The 17,981-nt window shown below is 40.1% G+C and overlaps 1 protein-coding gene across 1 annotated transcript in view; it reads left to right on the plus strand.

The window, feature by feature from the left end:
• Window positions 1-17,981, plus strand: part of TRPC3 (transient receptor potential cation channel subfamily C member 3) — a 138,110-nt gene that overhangs the window by 18,115 nt on the left and 102,014 nt on the right. The window contains exon 2 of the mRNA XM_018564738.1: window positions 15,859-16,630. Within this exon, the coding sequence (XP_018420240.1) occupies window positions 15,859-16,630 (772 nt within the window). The remainder of the gene's footprint in view (window positions 1-15,858; window positions 16,631-17,981) is intronic.

Consider the following 17,981-nt stretch of genomic DNA (forward strand, 5'->3'; position numbering starts at 1 on the left):
TCCAATAAACATAGCACGGGATGGGAGCCACCCTAAAACAGGATATCAAGGCCAGTGCTCAGGGGACTTGATTTTACAGGCAACTAAAACGTTTTAAACATCAAGGAGCAGCACCAATTGTAATCAAATCAGCATTTGAAATAGTTTATAAACCTTTGACTTTAATATCACTTTGATTAGATGTGTAATTCATTTTCTAAAACATTAAAACATGATATTATTTCTGGGCCTGCTCCCCCTATAAGAATCTGTTGCTCATGTTCAAAAGGTACCTGTAACAAAAGTGCACCCTCATCATCTAGATGACAGTGACATCACACTTCTTCCAGCAAAATCCTTGGGAGTATCAGGTAGCGTAGATCTCAATAGAAGGCAATCTTACCATGGACTACAGGGTCTTTTCATGAGATATGGCTTGCTCTGCATTGCTCATAAATTGTCCCCGAAGGACGGTGACACCACATTCAGCAAGAAGATGCTGTACAGATGCTTTTTCTTTACAAATTCCTTTTGTACATACTAAGTCCCTGTTCATACCTGGGCGTTTTGACACTCAAAGCCAAGTGTGGCAAAACTCTCAACACTAGAAATCCCATTCATGTCTATGGCCCCTGTTCACACCTGAGAGTTTTGTCGCAAGCTGTAAAATGCAGAACGCTGGAAAAGGTACATGAGCTTTTTTCAGGCAGATTACAGCAGGTTTGGTCGCATAGAATTTAATGGAAGTGCATTAAAACGTGCGACACAAGCAATTTGCACATTTCTGTGTGTGTTTTGTGCTCGTGCATGAACGCTTCCTCATTCACAGTAATGTATTTTGATCTGCTCAATAAAATTTGCGCCTTTGTCTATGTGTATCTAACGCGTGTAAAAAATGTGCCAAATGCACAAACCAAGCGAGGGAAAGACTTGCCTAAAAACGTGCGTTGAACGCTGACGCCTAGGTGTGAATGAAGACTAAAAGCTAGTGCTTTTTTCAAGGGGAGGGGTCTCAGACATTTTAAGTGGACCTGCTTTAAATGAGATTGATGAGACAGGAGAAAAGGACTGAATGCAGCAGCGTGCACCCGCACAGACACCGTGGGACAGGAAGTGCCAGGAAGACAGAGGAGTCAGCACAGGATCAGAGACCGGCACCCACGCTGGAGGAACTCCCGAAAACAGCAAAGAAGAGGATAATCAGATAAGGAGCCATCATTTAAGGTAAGCCCTTACATTAGCATGAGGGTGGTGGAAAAAAAGTTTTGCCTTTAATGTCACTTTAAACTAAAAGGTGTGCCTTTATGTTCATACAATTGAGTATATAATCCCTTGTAAAGTTCAAACACTATTTCTGCATCTTTGTTTGGCAGTGTTTAAGGTTCAAAATACAATAACCTTAGCGTAACAAGCTAGCATTGCCACTAAAAGTTCCCACAAGGCGAACAATTCATTCTTTATATTCTGTGATAAGCGTATAAATCCATACTATACAGTCAACTATAATACTTATTTCTTGTAAGGATTTGCATGCAAATCCGAGAGACAGTGAAAAATAGGTTAATGTATGGTGAACCGCACAGTGCTCTTTAGAAAAACGACATTATTAAAGCCTATATTGTTATTTTGTGTAGATGCCATAACAGCCACATTTATACAGCAGGGGGATTATAAGCCTCTCGGATTTCTGAATTGCTGTATTTTCCAGCAGTGACTATCTTTTGTGCGAGGTTCTGTAACGCAATTTCCTTATTTTATATCGTTACCTTAACTTAGCAAGTCTATGTTATGACAGAAATAACAGAAAAAAAATCTGAGAATCTGTCAAACATGTCAGACCTTTTCTTTGATTCCAAGCCTTCATTGCGTAGTTATTAGAAATAGGTTTGAATGGTTTTATTTATTTATTTTTACAATTGTATAGCTGAATGTTTTTTTTAAATGTGTGATGATAAGATCATGGCGAGATTCTAAAAATGATTCACTAACTACTGCTGTTAGGGTTGTGAACAGTTACTCATTATTTATTCGTCCATGATTCCTGTTGCTGCCTATATAAAATTTATGAATGGTGATATTTGGAGTACATTGAATCTAACGTGTACTGAATGCTGTAGAACAGTAATGTGCCTTGGAGTATTTTAATCACACAGGTGCACACTTCAAACACATTTGCCTGGCTTGAAACAGAGCAATGTATTTTTACATTCTTACCTTGCTTGCATTTGGAAGGTGCCATCCATGTTCAGATGCATTTCTGCTTATAAAAAAACAGGAACTGCACACTTACAAAGCACAGCCATGTTTTCAAAACATTCCTTGGTTATTCATTATGTCCTGTTCTCCATTTTAAGTAATCATTTATTTCTTGGGTTAACCGAAGGGCCAGATTTACTCTCTCTGCTGCCCCAAGACCGGGTTCCTCAATGCACCCTCACTCCCCATGACCCCCCCCCCCCTCCCGTCCCCTCGTCCCCCCAAACCCCCAAAAATATTAATAAATATTAATAAATAAGGCTTAATAAATACAGCTCTGATATGGCTGCAGAAAAAGCAATGCAAATTTGATTCTGACCTCACCTACTCTGTCCACCACTAAAAAAAAACAACTTGTAACATATCACATGTATTGTGGTGCTCACCAGTTCTCTGGAGAACACTGACCTGCAGATAGTACTTACTGATCAAGGAGCTTCCCCCACACCTGCCGCAGGCCCGTACAGCTCACCACCTCTTCACTGCTAGGACCTCAGGAGGAGAGCAGTCGGACGTCTCCCAATCCATCCTGAGATTCTCTTATAACTCCGAACCTGCACTGCATGCGAGCAGAAACAGGACCCGAGGTTGCCCCCCATCTGCCTGAAGTCGGTACTTGAAGTCGGCACTAGTGTCATCCGGGTGTGGTCTGCACCCCCCTGCACCCCGCCAGTGATGTTGCTGCCGCCCTGAGGCAGTGGACTCGGTGGCCTTGTAGGGAATCTGGCCCTGGTTACCCATAGTAAGCCATATTCTAGAGACTTTCCACTGAGCGACCCTGGCATGTGGAATGGAAAGTCTGGCACAATCAACTGGTATTTACTTAATTTCAGATTCTTTGCAAAAAGTTAAAAACATTGTAATAATGAAAACACATAAACAGAATTCAAGACTACAGAATATAAGAGATTATGAGAAGATTTGGCTACATTATATATGATGGGAAATGTTAATGATATGCATATTGAAGTAATTTTGTATGTCAATTAGATAGTTGTAAAGATATAAATAAGGTTTATGTGTTTATATTACATATTATTGTATAAGTCAATATTTGGGGTAGCTCAAAAGTCCTATTAAAATGTGAATTTTGATACGTGGATGTGGTACCCGAAATAATATTATCCTGCTACTTCAAAATAAAATAATGAATTTCAGTTCCGGTTTACATTATTATTAAAATCTGAATTCAAGTATAGCCACAACAAAGTGTTAGTTCTATCCACTTGATTATGCTTAAATGTTTCTCCCAGCATGACATCTCTGTGCAAGCCATGTATAATGAACAGGTATGAGAATTTTAACATGGCTTTTCCATTATGTGAAGGCTAGTAACAAGGAGATAAGGGATCTTCATAATAAGAATTGCTCCTCATATTTGAGCCTGTGTCATTCATTACCTTTACTAGTGCTCTCAGGTTGGTGACATGGTAGGCTATGTACAGTATGTATGATATCTCTCTGGTACATTAGTAATATACAAGCTGATTATTATGTAACTTGCAGACCTTGGAGTATATTGCATACAGCCATGGTGCATAAATAAGGGCTTTATAGCATAGCAGTGTTTGTTTAACACATATGGGGTCTATTCACAAAGCAGCCGAAGGATCTAGCCGTAGCTTCGGCTAGCTTAGGCCCCAGGACCCCTTCGGTTACCTGGTGATGCCCTATGAACCAGGTGTCAGTGTTGCCCAGAGGTGTCAGCGGTGCCCAGAGATGTCAGAGACGCCCAGAGATGCAAACAGTACAAAGAGGTTTCAGCGGTGCGATGCTGTGTCTAGAGGTGTCATTGCTGAGGAGCTGTGCCCAGAGGTGTCAGCGGGGCTGTAGAGGAATTACTTCACTGCCTGCAAACTTTGAAGTCCCCGGTTTTACCTCAACTGTGCCTTAACAACCGATTAGTTGTTATATTGTTATATACAACATTTGTACAGAGTCATCTGTCGCTAAGATTCAGTCGGGTGCCTTACTGGCACATCACAATTGTTCAAAAAAGTTCTTGTTTATTTTTGCTTAGATTGTGCCGCAGCACCCCTGGTAGAATTAGGCAGCACACCAGTGTGATGTGACACACTGGTTGAGTAACACTGGTCTAAAGGAACCAGTTACACTAGTACTAGTTACCACACATGTTACAATGTGTTCAAACAATCTAGTAGGTTTAGAAGGAATTCTACAGAAATCTAAAGATCTGTGGGCTCAAATAAGATGCAATGTATTTATACAAGTTTGAGGAAGTTGTATGAAACATGTATTACATACACTGGTATGAGGCAATGCTAATGCAAAGGTGTAAGGCGCTGAAGATGTTTTATTTAAAGAGTTAAAAATGTTCCCACAATACATTGTGTGAAGATTCCCTTCAATTATCCAATCATGTGCGTACGTCTCTTTTTGTGTGTTCAGCAAATTAATCATTTTTGAAATGGTACGTGTCATAGATATACTATAGATCTACTTAATTTTCCTAATATAGAGGATAGAGTGAATGCACATCTACATTGATAGTAAATGTTAACCTACCATTTATAATTTACAGCACACTGTTAATCATTATTTTGTGTAAGTTAATTAGGTGTTTGTGTTGATATTTTTACATATATCACATAATTCACTTTCATAAATAAACAGTTAATTTTCTATTGCTTTTGAATTATAAATGTCATGCTTATGATTTTTTTGATATTTGCCACAGAGACATTCATTTTAATTGACCATATTAGAATCCCTGCCAGAAGGTAGGAGATACAAATGCCAATGCTTTTTGGGAGATTTTTTTAAATTGGATTTCCTGCCCTGAAGCTTCATCGCTGGTAAAATGTATAACAGTTTCTTACAACTCACTGTCCAATTCATAGGAATATACATGATATGTATTATCTCTGCCGGCAAAAAAACTAAAAAAAATCTAAAAAAACTGTTTTATTTATATCCAGGAATTGAAGAAAAGTTAAAATAATTGAAAAAAAAAGCTTCCCATGTAATATTTTTTTTTTAGCTTTAGCAGATTTGTATATAATATTTACAGCTGATGTTTGTTGTAATTAAATATTAACTGGACTTACCTTGCTGGCTGGATAAACGTGTGAATTTTCTAAAGGAGATGCATATTGTTTTTAGATAGGAGGCCATTTCATGAATTGCAATACATTTTCTATTTGTTACAAATGCTAACAATTATTTGTATGCATACAGAGGCCATTTAGATAGAATCTATTAAAGTATTTGTGGCAAGCTGTTATTAGTTTTTCTCCCTGAAAGCTTACAGTATTATGTGACTAATCCTGGTTTTACACATCCAGCTTGTGTATAGCTGTTTAATGCAGTGTAATGAGAGAGGTCAAATGATTGCCACATGCAGTTTCTTTGTAAATAGTGCTGGCAATACTGGGACAAATCTCAAATCATTTTCCTCAGCATTGCCTGTTCTTATCACATATGGAGACATTAATAAATACTAAGTGAAGACATGCACTGTTGTAACATTTTAACAGATTTAAAATAGAACTATGGGGTTCTATCTTTTCTTTATTATTGCATTCCTTAGGCTAAATAAGTAAATTGTGTAATTTACTCCTATTAGCCAAAATGCACCCTAAGCCTGTAAACCCTTCTTTAAGAAGGGTTCCCGACAATGCTGCCGGGATCCTCCCCACTGATCCTCGTCACTGTGACTGACAGTGATTCTTGAGATTCTTCTGATTCTGATTCGTGATTCTTCTCTCCTTACCTGCACGTCCCCGTCCTCTGTGCCAGCCTTCCAGACACGCTGCTGTGTAGCCCACTATTTTTGCTGATCGCACTGGACCGGAACGCAGACACTAATGTGCCTGCGTTCTGGGTGCGGGCGATCGCACTGCGTGCAGGGGGCGTGGCTGGGGTGCCATTGACTTCAATGCACCACCATGGCCCCACCGCCCCTAAACGCAGGGAGCCAGCTAGCTTGCTTTCCAAAGACCGAGTGCACTATAACGCGGAGTTTGTGTTGTGAACCGGCTCTTAGATGCATTTGTTTCCCTTTTTTATGGTTTTTTTCTTTATTTTCACCTGGTGATCCAGCCAGTAAGTCTGGTATTTTTCAATTTACTTTAACAAACCAAGCTATCCATCGGAGGAGGCAGATAGAGGGTTGGGACAAACCATTTAACATTAACTTGACAATTTGACCATTTACTCACAGTGGTCAGGTTTTATTCATTTATGTAAAACCTTTATCCTAAAAGAAAAAAAATAAAATATGTTGCAGTAACGCCTTAGAAAGTGTCAGCTGGAATTCAGATGTAATTTGTTAGTCAGGTCCATCTAAATCTGCTAATGTATCTAACACTACCCTCCCTTGAGGATGACAATGCTCCTGTCCAACAGTAGCTCGATTGCTTCTCCATAGAGTGATATGCTTTAACTTATGTTGCGTGGACCTCCCTCTGCCTTCATGTAATTTCTTTTCTTTTGAGTATCCCCCAAGGATTCCTGAATAGTGGTGTTGTATTCTTTTGAAAATAACATCCATTTTCTTTTCTGACCCACACCCAATTCCACCTTCCATGTCTCACTATTAGTTATTGAGGCCGCTCAAAGCATCTATAGGTCACTAGTGAGGCATAGGAGGTAAAAAGAGGTGCACCAGAGCCAGAAATGTAAAAACCTGGTTACTATTTAAAGTACATTGTCATTTGGTTATTTGACATCCCAGAGCACTGGACCAAAAAGACACAATTGGTGTATGCATATTTAGATACACGTAAACTAGATATCATCTCTTTTTTTTTTTAACTAGAAACAGTTTCACTTTAAACAATATCACAAGCGTTCTAAAAGTTTTTAAAAGCAAGTCAGGTAGTGGATTGCTACTCAAAAATGATTACACAGTAAACGTACATTTTTTTCTCTCCATCCTTCCTTCTTTACTAAGTTAGCAAAGGTTTTTTTTTTACAGATTTAGTGAACAGTCAGCTCAAGTTAGAAACTTGGCTTGCCCCAAGGAAGTATTTATTGAAATGCTTATTGATGCCTTGCTGGTGCACAGTGTTCTCAGCACAACCAAAGATGCGTGGCGCTAAAATAAATTACACAAGAAAGACAAATTTTTATGCCATTACCCATAGCATTTTTATTATATACCTAATACTTTCACCATACTCCCCTCAAAATATATAAAAATAGACGGGGTTACAAATGGTTCTATTTGTTCTTTGTGAGTAATGCAGAGCAGGCAGGCACAAACGATATATCCCTTCTCACTGTGCTAATCCTAGATTTTATTGAACCATGCTGACATACTGCCAAGTGTAATTAGGAATAAACTTAATCGTTACTTTAGGAATTTGCAAGTGTATTTCCGGTGTCCTCTACAAGGTAGTGTTGAGTCAGAGCATGAGTATAATTATTTGTGTCTGTAATTCTAAATGTTAATTGATCACTGTGATATGATGCCCTATGCATACCTAAGTGTCTTATTGAGCACTGAAAGCTTGTGTAATTCAACAAAATGAGGACAATCTGTTGTAATTAAAAAATAAATAAATCACTTTTAAATGTGAGCCTTTTAGGTTTTATGACATTATGTTATCATATAATGAACATAAGGATTGACTAATCTGGCTCTCTTGGTAGACTATTTTCCTGGCATTGTATGTGACCTTACAGTGCAAAAAATATGCTCACTAATGAGTTTTTCACTGTTACGGAGTGACCCATACCGGTATGAAATCAGTTTAGCTAGTTACTGCACACAGAAGTTTGCTTTTATTCAGTATTTTCAGAAGTTAAAATATAAGTCTGTGAAGATAACAGCTGACCTTAAGACCAGATATTCTCAAGCTGGAAATACTGCTTAAAATCTGAAAACACAATATTTAATATACTATAAATGCATTACTCCGCTGTAAAGTTAATGGCTAATATTGGGAAAAAGCAAATATTTTCAACAGGAAATTGCTCAGCTATTACTTAAAATTACCCTTTCTTTTGCCAAGTAAGGAAAAGGTCATGTAAAAGTTGCCATGTTTGGCCGCTGGGAGAAAATAAAATATATGGTTCTTTTGGATATAGGCCAGCATGTGACTCACTTGCCCTCTACCAAGTGACAGGTCTGAGTGCCCCGTTATTGGCCCAGCACTGTCATATAGGGTTGGGAAAGAGTGAATAGCACGGTGTAAGCTATGATGAATTAGTCAACACAGAAGTTTCCCAAAGTTCCAGTTGGAGCTGCATGGTAGCCAGGAAAGGTGAGTATGAGGTGAGTATGTAAAGCCGGGTGGGTAAAAGTTAAGTCTCTTAAGACTCTTTTACTTCACCTCGCATGGGTACAGGAAAGGATCACTCTAACCACTTCAGTACTGGCATGTTACACCTCCTTCATTACCAGGCCTTTTTTCAGTTTTCTGTGCTGTGCAATTCCTTCATCACGCAATACTAACAAAATTAACTTTTTATCATTTTTGGGGGGACAAATAGAGCTTTCTTTTAGTGGTATTTAATAACCACTTTTAAAAAAAAAGTTGTTTACTAACTTTGGCGCCCAGGACTCTCAGCCAGAGGGGCTGAGAGGTTCCACAATGTGAATACCTTTGGAGAGGAGGAACTGGCTGTTCAATCCCTTCCAGGTTTTCCAGACTATAGTGGGATGGGATCTCCAGTCCTGGGGCCAGGGTTGCCAGTGGCCAGGTTGAGCTGATCAGGTGGCTGAGAGCAGCCTTATTAGGAAGCCAGCCCAGTGCTTTAGAGGAGAGTTGTGGGTGTGCAAGAGGCACACAACGACAGGCAGACTCTGCTGCGTGAGTGAGCCCAAGGGACACAGCCAGGAAGGCTGGAGAGGTCCAGAGGGTCCGTGACCCTGATATACCTGTCGGGGAGACAGAGAGGGACAGTGACCCACGAGGGGTGGATACTGAACCGCTTGGAGCTGAGGAAAGCTGCTGAGCAGTGCTGAGGACTGTATTCACAGAGAAATACGGTAAAGTCCTGGGACTATCACACAGGGAGTGTATGGGACAGACAGATGTCGGTGAGACCAACCACAATGTCTTGATGAGACTCCTGAATGAACTGTTATGCTTACTTTATGCTGAATAAAGACTGTCCTTTTATGTTAAAGTCGGCTTCAGGAGTGGTCACATAGCGCTCACCATTGAGCTATATTCCCCAAACTATCACACTATATAAAGTAAAAGAGGCCCAAAAATCTGTAAAAAGCCTGTTTTCCTTCCTCTCGCTTATAAATCATAGCAAATAGAAAAAATCAGAGACAATATTACAATTGCCTAAATTACCCCTTTTTAGGAAGTAGAAACTCCAAGGTGAACTGATTTTTTGCCACAATTTTTTGGAAATGAAGAAGCATGCCAGTACTGAGGGGGTTGAAACATGGAGCTTGGTAATACTGCATAGTCAAGTCATAGACAGAGGAGGAGGTGGTGAAGGGGTTAATGTACAGGCCACATACAGTAGGAGGATGGAGAAGAAGGGGGTAATGTATATATGTGCAGGATAAGGGAGGTGAAAGGGTTAATATTCAGGTCAGAGTAGAGACAGAATGTATCTAACATAAGCAGACAAGAAGGGCCGGGGGTTGAAATTAATTGAAACTTTATCACTTATTTATTTTTGTTGTTGCTGCAGCTTGTTTTCACCAGGAACTAATGAATGGATGATTCATGAATGCAGTGGCCGTGGCCATGTGCAAACAGGAGTTCAAAGGGGCTGCGGACTGGTCGTATATATACAGTGGCTGGTCCGCAAGTGGTTAAAAATAAACAGAGCCATTTATTTTTCAATTGGCTACATACCATAACTCCTCTTTATATTTGTATTTATTGTAAGAGTTTATATAATAGCAATATATTACATAATACTTACCATAGCACCGTTCACATCAGTCCCTTTTTTCTTATGAATTGCACAGTCTTATCTCCCTAACACATTCATACACTAGGACAGTTTAGGAGGAAGTCAGTTAACCTAACAGTCTGTTTTTGAACTGCTGGAAGAATGCAGGAGTACCTAGTGTAAAACCATGCAGGTTAAACATACAAACTCCATGCAAAGAGTGATCCTGTTGAGTTCCAAACCCAGGACCAGATCTGGAAGGCAAGAGTGCTAATCATTTAGCAGCCATAAAAGCTAACCCATCCTGCAAATTTAGCTTATCATTTGTGATGTCCTCATGCCTCCATCTGCCAGGCTGTGGTGAGGTTTAGAAAATATGTATAAATAATGCAGGATACTTGTGTATGTCATGCTGGTTCAGAAAGTATTAAGCCATGCAGTACTGATGTACTGTATATAAAATAAATGATTTACTTCTCTTTAGAATGATCCCAGTGATTTTGACACAAATCAACACAAATGAGGGGCTCTTGATCAAAGGTGTGTCCTTTGCTCCCTAGTGTTTTATACCCCAGCACTGTGCTCGAATGCTTTACCAAAACCTAGACCCTTGAGGGAGATTCTCTTTTAAAAACGTCTTTCTGTACAGTATCTGCTTGTCTTTACAAATTTGCCTAAAATACAGTTTCCTTTCTTATCCTTACTGCCTGTACAATTTTAAATGTACCCAGGTAGATGTAAAAAATCAGCAATATTGACACACAGGTCATATACAACTTTCAAGAATAAGCAGTACTGTTGAATAATGTGTGCAAGTTTATATAACTATGGCTGACTTTCTTCTTTCTTCTAAAGCACTGTATATTTAATTACAAATGAAACTTTTCACTGTATTTTAATTAGTATGCCAGATTCACTAGTCTGCTTAAGCCCGGGTATTCTAAGATAATTAACCAATGTAGCAGCAATCAATTCATATGGCAGCTCCTGCCCCATGTTTAGCACCCTGGGTGCTAAACAGCAATCTTATGCCTCAACTTGTTGTCTATTTTTTTAAGTATCCCCCAGGCAGTGGTTTAAAACAACAACAACAAAAAAGTGCAGGCTGCAATACACACCTGCAATTAGGAGCTATCCCCCACATTACCTTTTCTTTACCACCAAGATATCCATGATCTGGGCATCACCCAAGCTGAAAGACTAGAGAAAGACTGTAAATGCAGAGCAACATGGTCCCGCCGCCTGATTATGATGACCTGCTCCTACAGTGTATTAATGCAGAAAGCCACACTAATGATAACGCGTTAGTGGCGCTCTCTGCATCATCCAGGACTTCCCACCGTCGGCAGAAGATTGAGGAGAATGAGGAACTAGCATATTGTGGGACTGGCCGGAAGACAAAAGGTAAGTAAACAAAAAAAAACTCAATGTAAACCAATACATTTTGTTTGTATACCATTAACCTTCTTACCAGGTTTAATTGATTCAACAATCATGACCCTTAAATAATTTCAGATGTTTATTAAAGCTGATTAGTAAAACTTGGAGAGTGGTCCAGCATCTAAAAATGTGCAGCTCATACCCTAAATGTAGTGCTACACTTCTGTAATATTATTTATACAAAGGGATATCCCTGCAAAAAGCTGTATGCAATGATACACTTTACCAGCATATAGCAGCATCCTGTTATTGATTTATACAGGCTTGTTGTATGCAACAGCTGTGGCTTCCAGGTGCTTCCAGGTGCAGAGATCTGCGCATTTTCTTACAGTGTATGGACCTTTGGGCTCTTCTAAATGAGCCCTTACTTTTAGGTATGGGGAAGCTTGTGACTCTCTCCCTTATCTCCTATAATACAGTGCTCAGGATCTGAATGGATAGTCACCAAGCCCTCACAATCTCATGTATAAGTAGAAGAAGCTGAAACCTAACACATGGCTTTACCTTGGGATTCTTCCGGGCAAATAAAGTGGTGGAGGAATTATTGGAAGATATGTATCAGAAGTGGCGTATGGGCTATCAAGTAGACATGTAGTTTGCTCTTAATTGTCAAATTATATAATTGAAAAGGTAAAGCAACAGGTTTGCTTTAATCCCCCATCCCGAGCATTTACTTTCCTTTTCTACCCACCTCTCCGTCCAGTGCTGGGGGCTGAAGGAAATACCTGATACCCAGGGGCGTATCTGCCGCGAGGCAAACAAGGCGTTTGCCTGGAGCGGCAGATTCGCAGAAATAGTGCTGGACAAGGGAGTCAATAGCCTGGAATATACTCAGGGGACTCACAGTTTAAAAGGGCTTTTATAACACTCCCGGCAGCTGAACAGAGAACAGGGGAAGAAATGGAAGGCAACTATACACATCATATATTTTATTCATTCAGTAGGAAACTGTACTAGAAACTTTCTGCCATTTATTCAGAATCATTTCTTTTCATACAAACAATTGGTTTACCGCATGTGTTGCAAAAAAAAAGTAATGGCAGTTCTGGGGGTGGGTAAATCATGTGCTATCCTCTGAGAAAAATCTAGCCATCTATGAGCAGCCGTAAAGTGACACTAAACTCAGGAGTTACATCTTAAAAATGCATTCAAGTTCCTTAACTATTAACAAAAATGTATCCTATTTGTATATGACTCAGCTGTAGATCTTCAAATCATCTCTGAATTGGTGTTGACACTGTTCTTCCTTCTGGAGGGTGGCTACTTTTGTTCCCCATGATCCCTGTTTGTTGTACAGTAGCCATTGCTCCCGTAATGGACTACAATCTCAATACAAATTAGTAAAGTAAAATTGAGATTGTAATCCATCACAGCAGTGAGCTTGGAGAGGCGGCTACATTACAACACACATAGGGATCATGGGGAACAAAAGTAGCCACCGTCCAGAAGAAAGGACAGTGTGAGCATGAATTCAGAGATGATTTGAGGATATACAGCTGAGTGATACACAAATAAGATACATTTTTGTTAATAGTTAGGTTACTTGGATGTATTTTTAAGATTTACCTCCTAAATTTAGTGTAATTTTAATCAGTTCTTTTCAATTAAGGGAGCAAACACACCAAGCATTCGTATCTACAAACATACAAGTGAATGTTTGGAAAATTGCAAATTCTAATTTAGGCAGTAGCTCTAGTTCTGTTCTCATTTTCTTACTGAATCAGTGCCATTATTTAATTGTATTGTTATAAGGTAGTTGGTATCTCATTTGCAGGGTTATGTGTATGCAATTCTGAATATCTGGTGGAAGCAGACATCTAATCAAGCAAGTAAAAAAGGGAAAATATTCATGCCATGGTTTTAATTAGGGATGCACCGATACCGGTATTTTGGTACCGAATACGAGTACCGATAAAAAAAATTTGGTACTCGCCGATACCAATTACCGAGTAACGGAAGTCCCATTCAGGAAGCCAGGTGGCGTGCAATGACTCGCCACCTGGCTTCCTGATTAGCCGGGCAGCGTGTAAAGAGTCTCCACCCGGCTTCCCGATTAACAAAAAAGTCCCCCCTTACCTTAATATGTGCAGCCTGTCATCCCCCGGGGCCTCTCCAGCGAAAACGCGGCCTTCGTCCGGTACCCAGCCGGAGCCGTCTAGCCGGCCAATCAGAAAGCCGGGCACTGTGTAATCACACGACGCCCTGCTTTCTGATTGGCCGGGAGGCCGGCTCCATGCTCTCTTGTCATGAGATGACGAGGGAGCATGAAGCCAGCTTCCCAGCCAAGTCATTAGACGGCGCCCGGCTTCCTGATTGGACGGTTCGGGCTGGGTACCGGACGAAGGCCGCATTCTCGCTGGAGAGGCCCCAGGGGATGATGGCTACACATACTAAGGTAAGGTAACCTTACCTCACGAGGCCAGCTTCCGGTCAATCGCGAAACCGGGCAGCGTGTAATGACGCGCTGCCCGGCTTCCTGATACCGGAAGTACTCGTGCTAGGCATCGGAGCATTTGGGCGAGTACGAGTACTTGCCCAAATACTCTGAATCGGCACCGATATTGATACTAGTATCGGTGCATCCCTAGTTTTAATTATTTGACTCGATGGTCAGTCAAAGCTGGCCATATACAGGAATTTCTGGTAATTTATGAATAGACCCTCAGCTCAGGGAAAACTTAACATACATCTAGTACCCTTGTTGTACGGCATCAGAAGCAATGAGTAGAGATTAGTTAATCCAAAGAGACTTTTAAATCTGACAAGGTTACCTTTTGGCACATCTGAGTGACCTAAAGGAATTTGTGTCAGTGGTATACGGCTGGGCCGTGAGTGGAACCCCTTGGCAGGGACAAAGAGTCCAAAAACGAGGTACAGAGGGAAATCCAAATGCGTAGTCAGGTCCAAGTCCGCGTCGAGGCAGGCGGCTAGGTTCAGAAGCGAGAAAGCAGGCCGAAGGGTCGATAAGGGGGGTTCAGGCAAGGGTTCAGGAAGCAACAGGTTCACACACAGGGAGCTGGTGATCACACCATAGAGGTAGAATAACTCAGCAACAAGCCAAGGCTCTGACTGGATTAAATACCCAAGGAAACCCAGGACCATCCCCTGGTTGCCAAGGTGACCAGGAAGCTTCCCTAACCAGGAGCCAATAGCAGGGCTGACGGGGCAGATGGTTAGTTTTTTTTTTTAAACTGTTTGCCTATATCTACTGCTTGATAAAATTGCTCTGATCCATAAGGAGTATACCAGTGCAATGTGGTTAAATGCATATTTTTACTTGCTCCCCTAATGACCAAGACTAGACTTGAGATTTGTAGCAAAAATTAACAGATGCTCTTCTGCCTTGGGACCGTTGTGTGGAGGATGGCTGCCCCCATTAGAGGCTTATAAGCCTGAAAGTTTTAGACATTTCCATCAGGCATAATTGACTACGAATATATTTCTTTTTATGAAGATGTGGCACATATTCAGTATCTAGGGCGGCTATGTGCCCATGACTCAAATACTCCTTTTCAGCTGTATATTAATCTTGACCTGCTTAGGAATATCATTCTTTTACTTGCGTAACAGAATTGCACTCCTTTTCCTGTTTGGCTTCATCATTTAAAAAAACAAACAAACATTATAATATGTTCATTGAGCAAACAATGTTAATTTGTAGTCCTATATTTGATGCTTCTGGTGACTAGTAGTATATTACTGCAGTTACTAAGATGTGGTAGTTTTGGGCACAATCATTTCAGTGCCAAGTACCTTGGGGGACAAAAAAGTAAATGACCAAACATGAAAAATACATTTTCACATGTACACTACATACATATCATATACTGTACCTAGAACATAACTAGATCTGTATTATATACAGTAATATCACAGCCATAACACCATCAATAGACAATGGACATTCTTACACAAAAAAGTCCATAGCACCTGATAACCTTCACTGAAACTCTACACCTAAGAATCCACAATGAAAACTAATAATCCTCCTGACTTAAGTCACACATTATTATTATTTATTTTATTGTTATACAATGATAATAACATCATCCTATGCAGATCATATATAGGAAACCTTTTGAGTCATCAGGATTTTAGACTCTCATGGGGATTAGAAGAAATGTGTTAAAATGTGTTAACATTTTACTGTTTATAAGTGCAATTTATTGTAAAAAAAAATGGCCAGCATTCATACTTTTGTATATAGGTATATTGCTCAGAAGAAAAACTGCACAAACAATTTATCTTAATGAATAGTCATTTAGAGTGAACACCACAAAATACATGAAGGGAATGCAAGTGACCATTGTTATGTGTTGTCTGTAACATTCATTTTCTCTTTTTTCTCTTTAGAGAAGGTGAGGGCAGTCCATCTGTAAGGAGAGTGACCATGATGCGGGAAAAGGGAAGGAGACAGGCTGTCCGTGGTCCTGCATTTATGTTTAATAACAGAGCAACAAGCATGACCCCTGAGGAGGAACGATTTCTGGATGCAGCAGAGTATGGAAACATTCCAGTAGTGAGAAAAATGCTAGAGGAGTCTAAGACCTTAAATGTCAACTGTATGGACTACATGGGACAGAATGCCTTGCAGCTAGCTGTAGGAAATGAACATTTAGAAGTAAGTGAGCTTTTACTAAAGAAGGAAAACTTGTCACGGATTGGAGATGCCTTGCTTTTAGCAATTAGTAAAGGGTATATAAGAATAGTTGAAGCTATCCTAAATCATCCTGCCTTTGCAGCAAACAAAAGACTCACCCTCAGCCCGTGTGAACAGGAACTACAGGATGATGACTTCTACTCCTATGATGAGGATGGCACGAGGTTCTCCCCAGACATCACACCCATCATTCTTGCTGCTCACTGCCAGAAATACGAAGTTGTGCACATGTTATTAGTAAAAGGAGCAAAGATAGAACGGCCTCATGATTATTTCTGCAAGTGCAGTGATTGCATGGAAAAGCAAAAGCATGATTCATTTAGCCATTCAAGGTCCAGGATTAATGCTTACAAGGGACTGGCTAGCCCAGCCTATCTATCTCTTTCCAGTGAAGATCCTGTGCACACTGCTCTGGAGCTGAGCAATGAGTTAGCCAAGTTAGCCAATATCGAGAAAGAGTTTAAGGTAAGATTTTCACTCATGATTTACACTTTACACTTGTTTAAAAATCCTGTGAATGTATACCCCCCAAATGTCCTTATTTTGGTGGCACAATCTAGATTTATAAAGCAAAATGAAGCAGGGGTTAACAAAATAGGTGTGGTTTGTCAAATGTGGAATTAATTCAGAGGTTTGGGGGAGAATCTTTAAAGTGAACCTATGCTTTGCCTGTGCAAAGCAAAGCAACAGGTTCACTTTGATGGAGGACCCACAGCAGGAAAAACTCATCCTCCCTTCACTATCCCACTGCTTCAATTGGCTCCCAGAAATGAAGGAATAATCCCTTTACCTTCAGGTATTGTGGAGTATATGACACACTCTCCTTAGATATAACAGCACTGATGCTTGGCAATTGGCCACTAAGGCAATCAGCACTGTTGCATGAGGAAGAGGAGAGAGTTCTTGGCCCAGAACAACTTGGAAATAACACATTGGATTAAAGGGAAGACAAGTATTAGCACCTGTGGGAGCTGCCATAAAGTGAACTTGTTGCTTTGATCTGCCTGGGCAAGACATAGGTTAATTTTAAGTCCAGAGCCAACATATGTTTTATTTCTGGGTAGAAAGGGGAAGGGTTAGAAATAATTGTATTACTCTCTGTGAACCTACTGTGGATATTCTTTCTACTGCTACTGCCAGAACAAGAAATTAGTTGAGCAGGCATCGTTGGGATATAGACAGCAACACAAACTTTATGTAGCTTCTAACCCCACTCCTATTCCCCACTAAGAGACTTCCTATCACTTCCAATATCTGTTGCACCAAGTTACAAAACTAGATGTGAAGGGAAATCTATCCAAAGAGGACACACACAGCCACAGCAATACAAACCCTTCCCCACTTTAACCAAAAGATAAAGTTTTGGCTGAAATTTCTATTTATAAAGCAGTGAATCTGACATTCATCAAACATTTACTGCATGTGAATCTTCCTGGTGTCTCTGGGTTATATGTCAGTGATTCAAAAGTCACATTCACTGCTTAAAAATCATGTTATACCTGAACTTCCAGGATGAAAAAAGAGGAACAAGAGGCATGTGTATTCTTACTTATAGCTTGGTGTAATTTGTGTATTTTTCCCAGATGTGGGTAGTAATCCAGTGTAAAACGTTTCCTTTGTGCAGAAGCTTATTATTATTAAAACCAATCATGACTGCTCTCTCGCCTTGTGCAGGGTGACTGGTCTTGTATCCGCCCCCCTCCTGTAGTTTTTTTTCTGCATGGGCTACCCCAGTAATACTAATCACTTTAAGATAATATCTGGGTTTACCAAGGCACTTGGTGCACGCAAAGTGGATTTATATACTTTGTGGCTA

This window comes from Nanorana parkeri, unplaced genomic scaffold, assembly GCF_000935625.1.
Source record: "Nanorana parkeri isolate BGI_ZX_2015 unplaced genomic scaffold, ASM93562v1 scaffold776, whole genome shotgun sequence".
NCBI lineage: Eukaryota > Metazoa > Chordata > Amphibia > Anura > Dicroglossidae > Nanorana > Nanorana parkeri.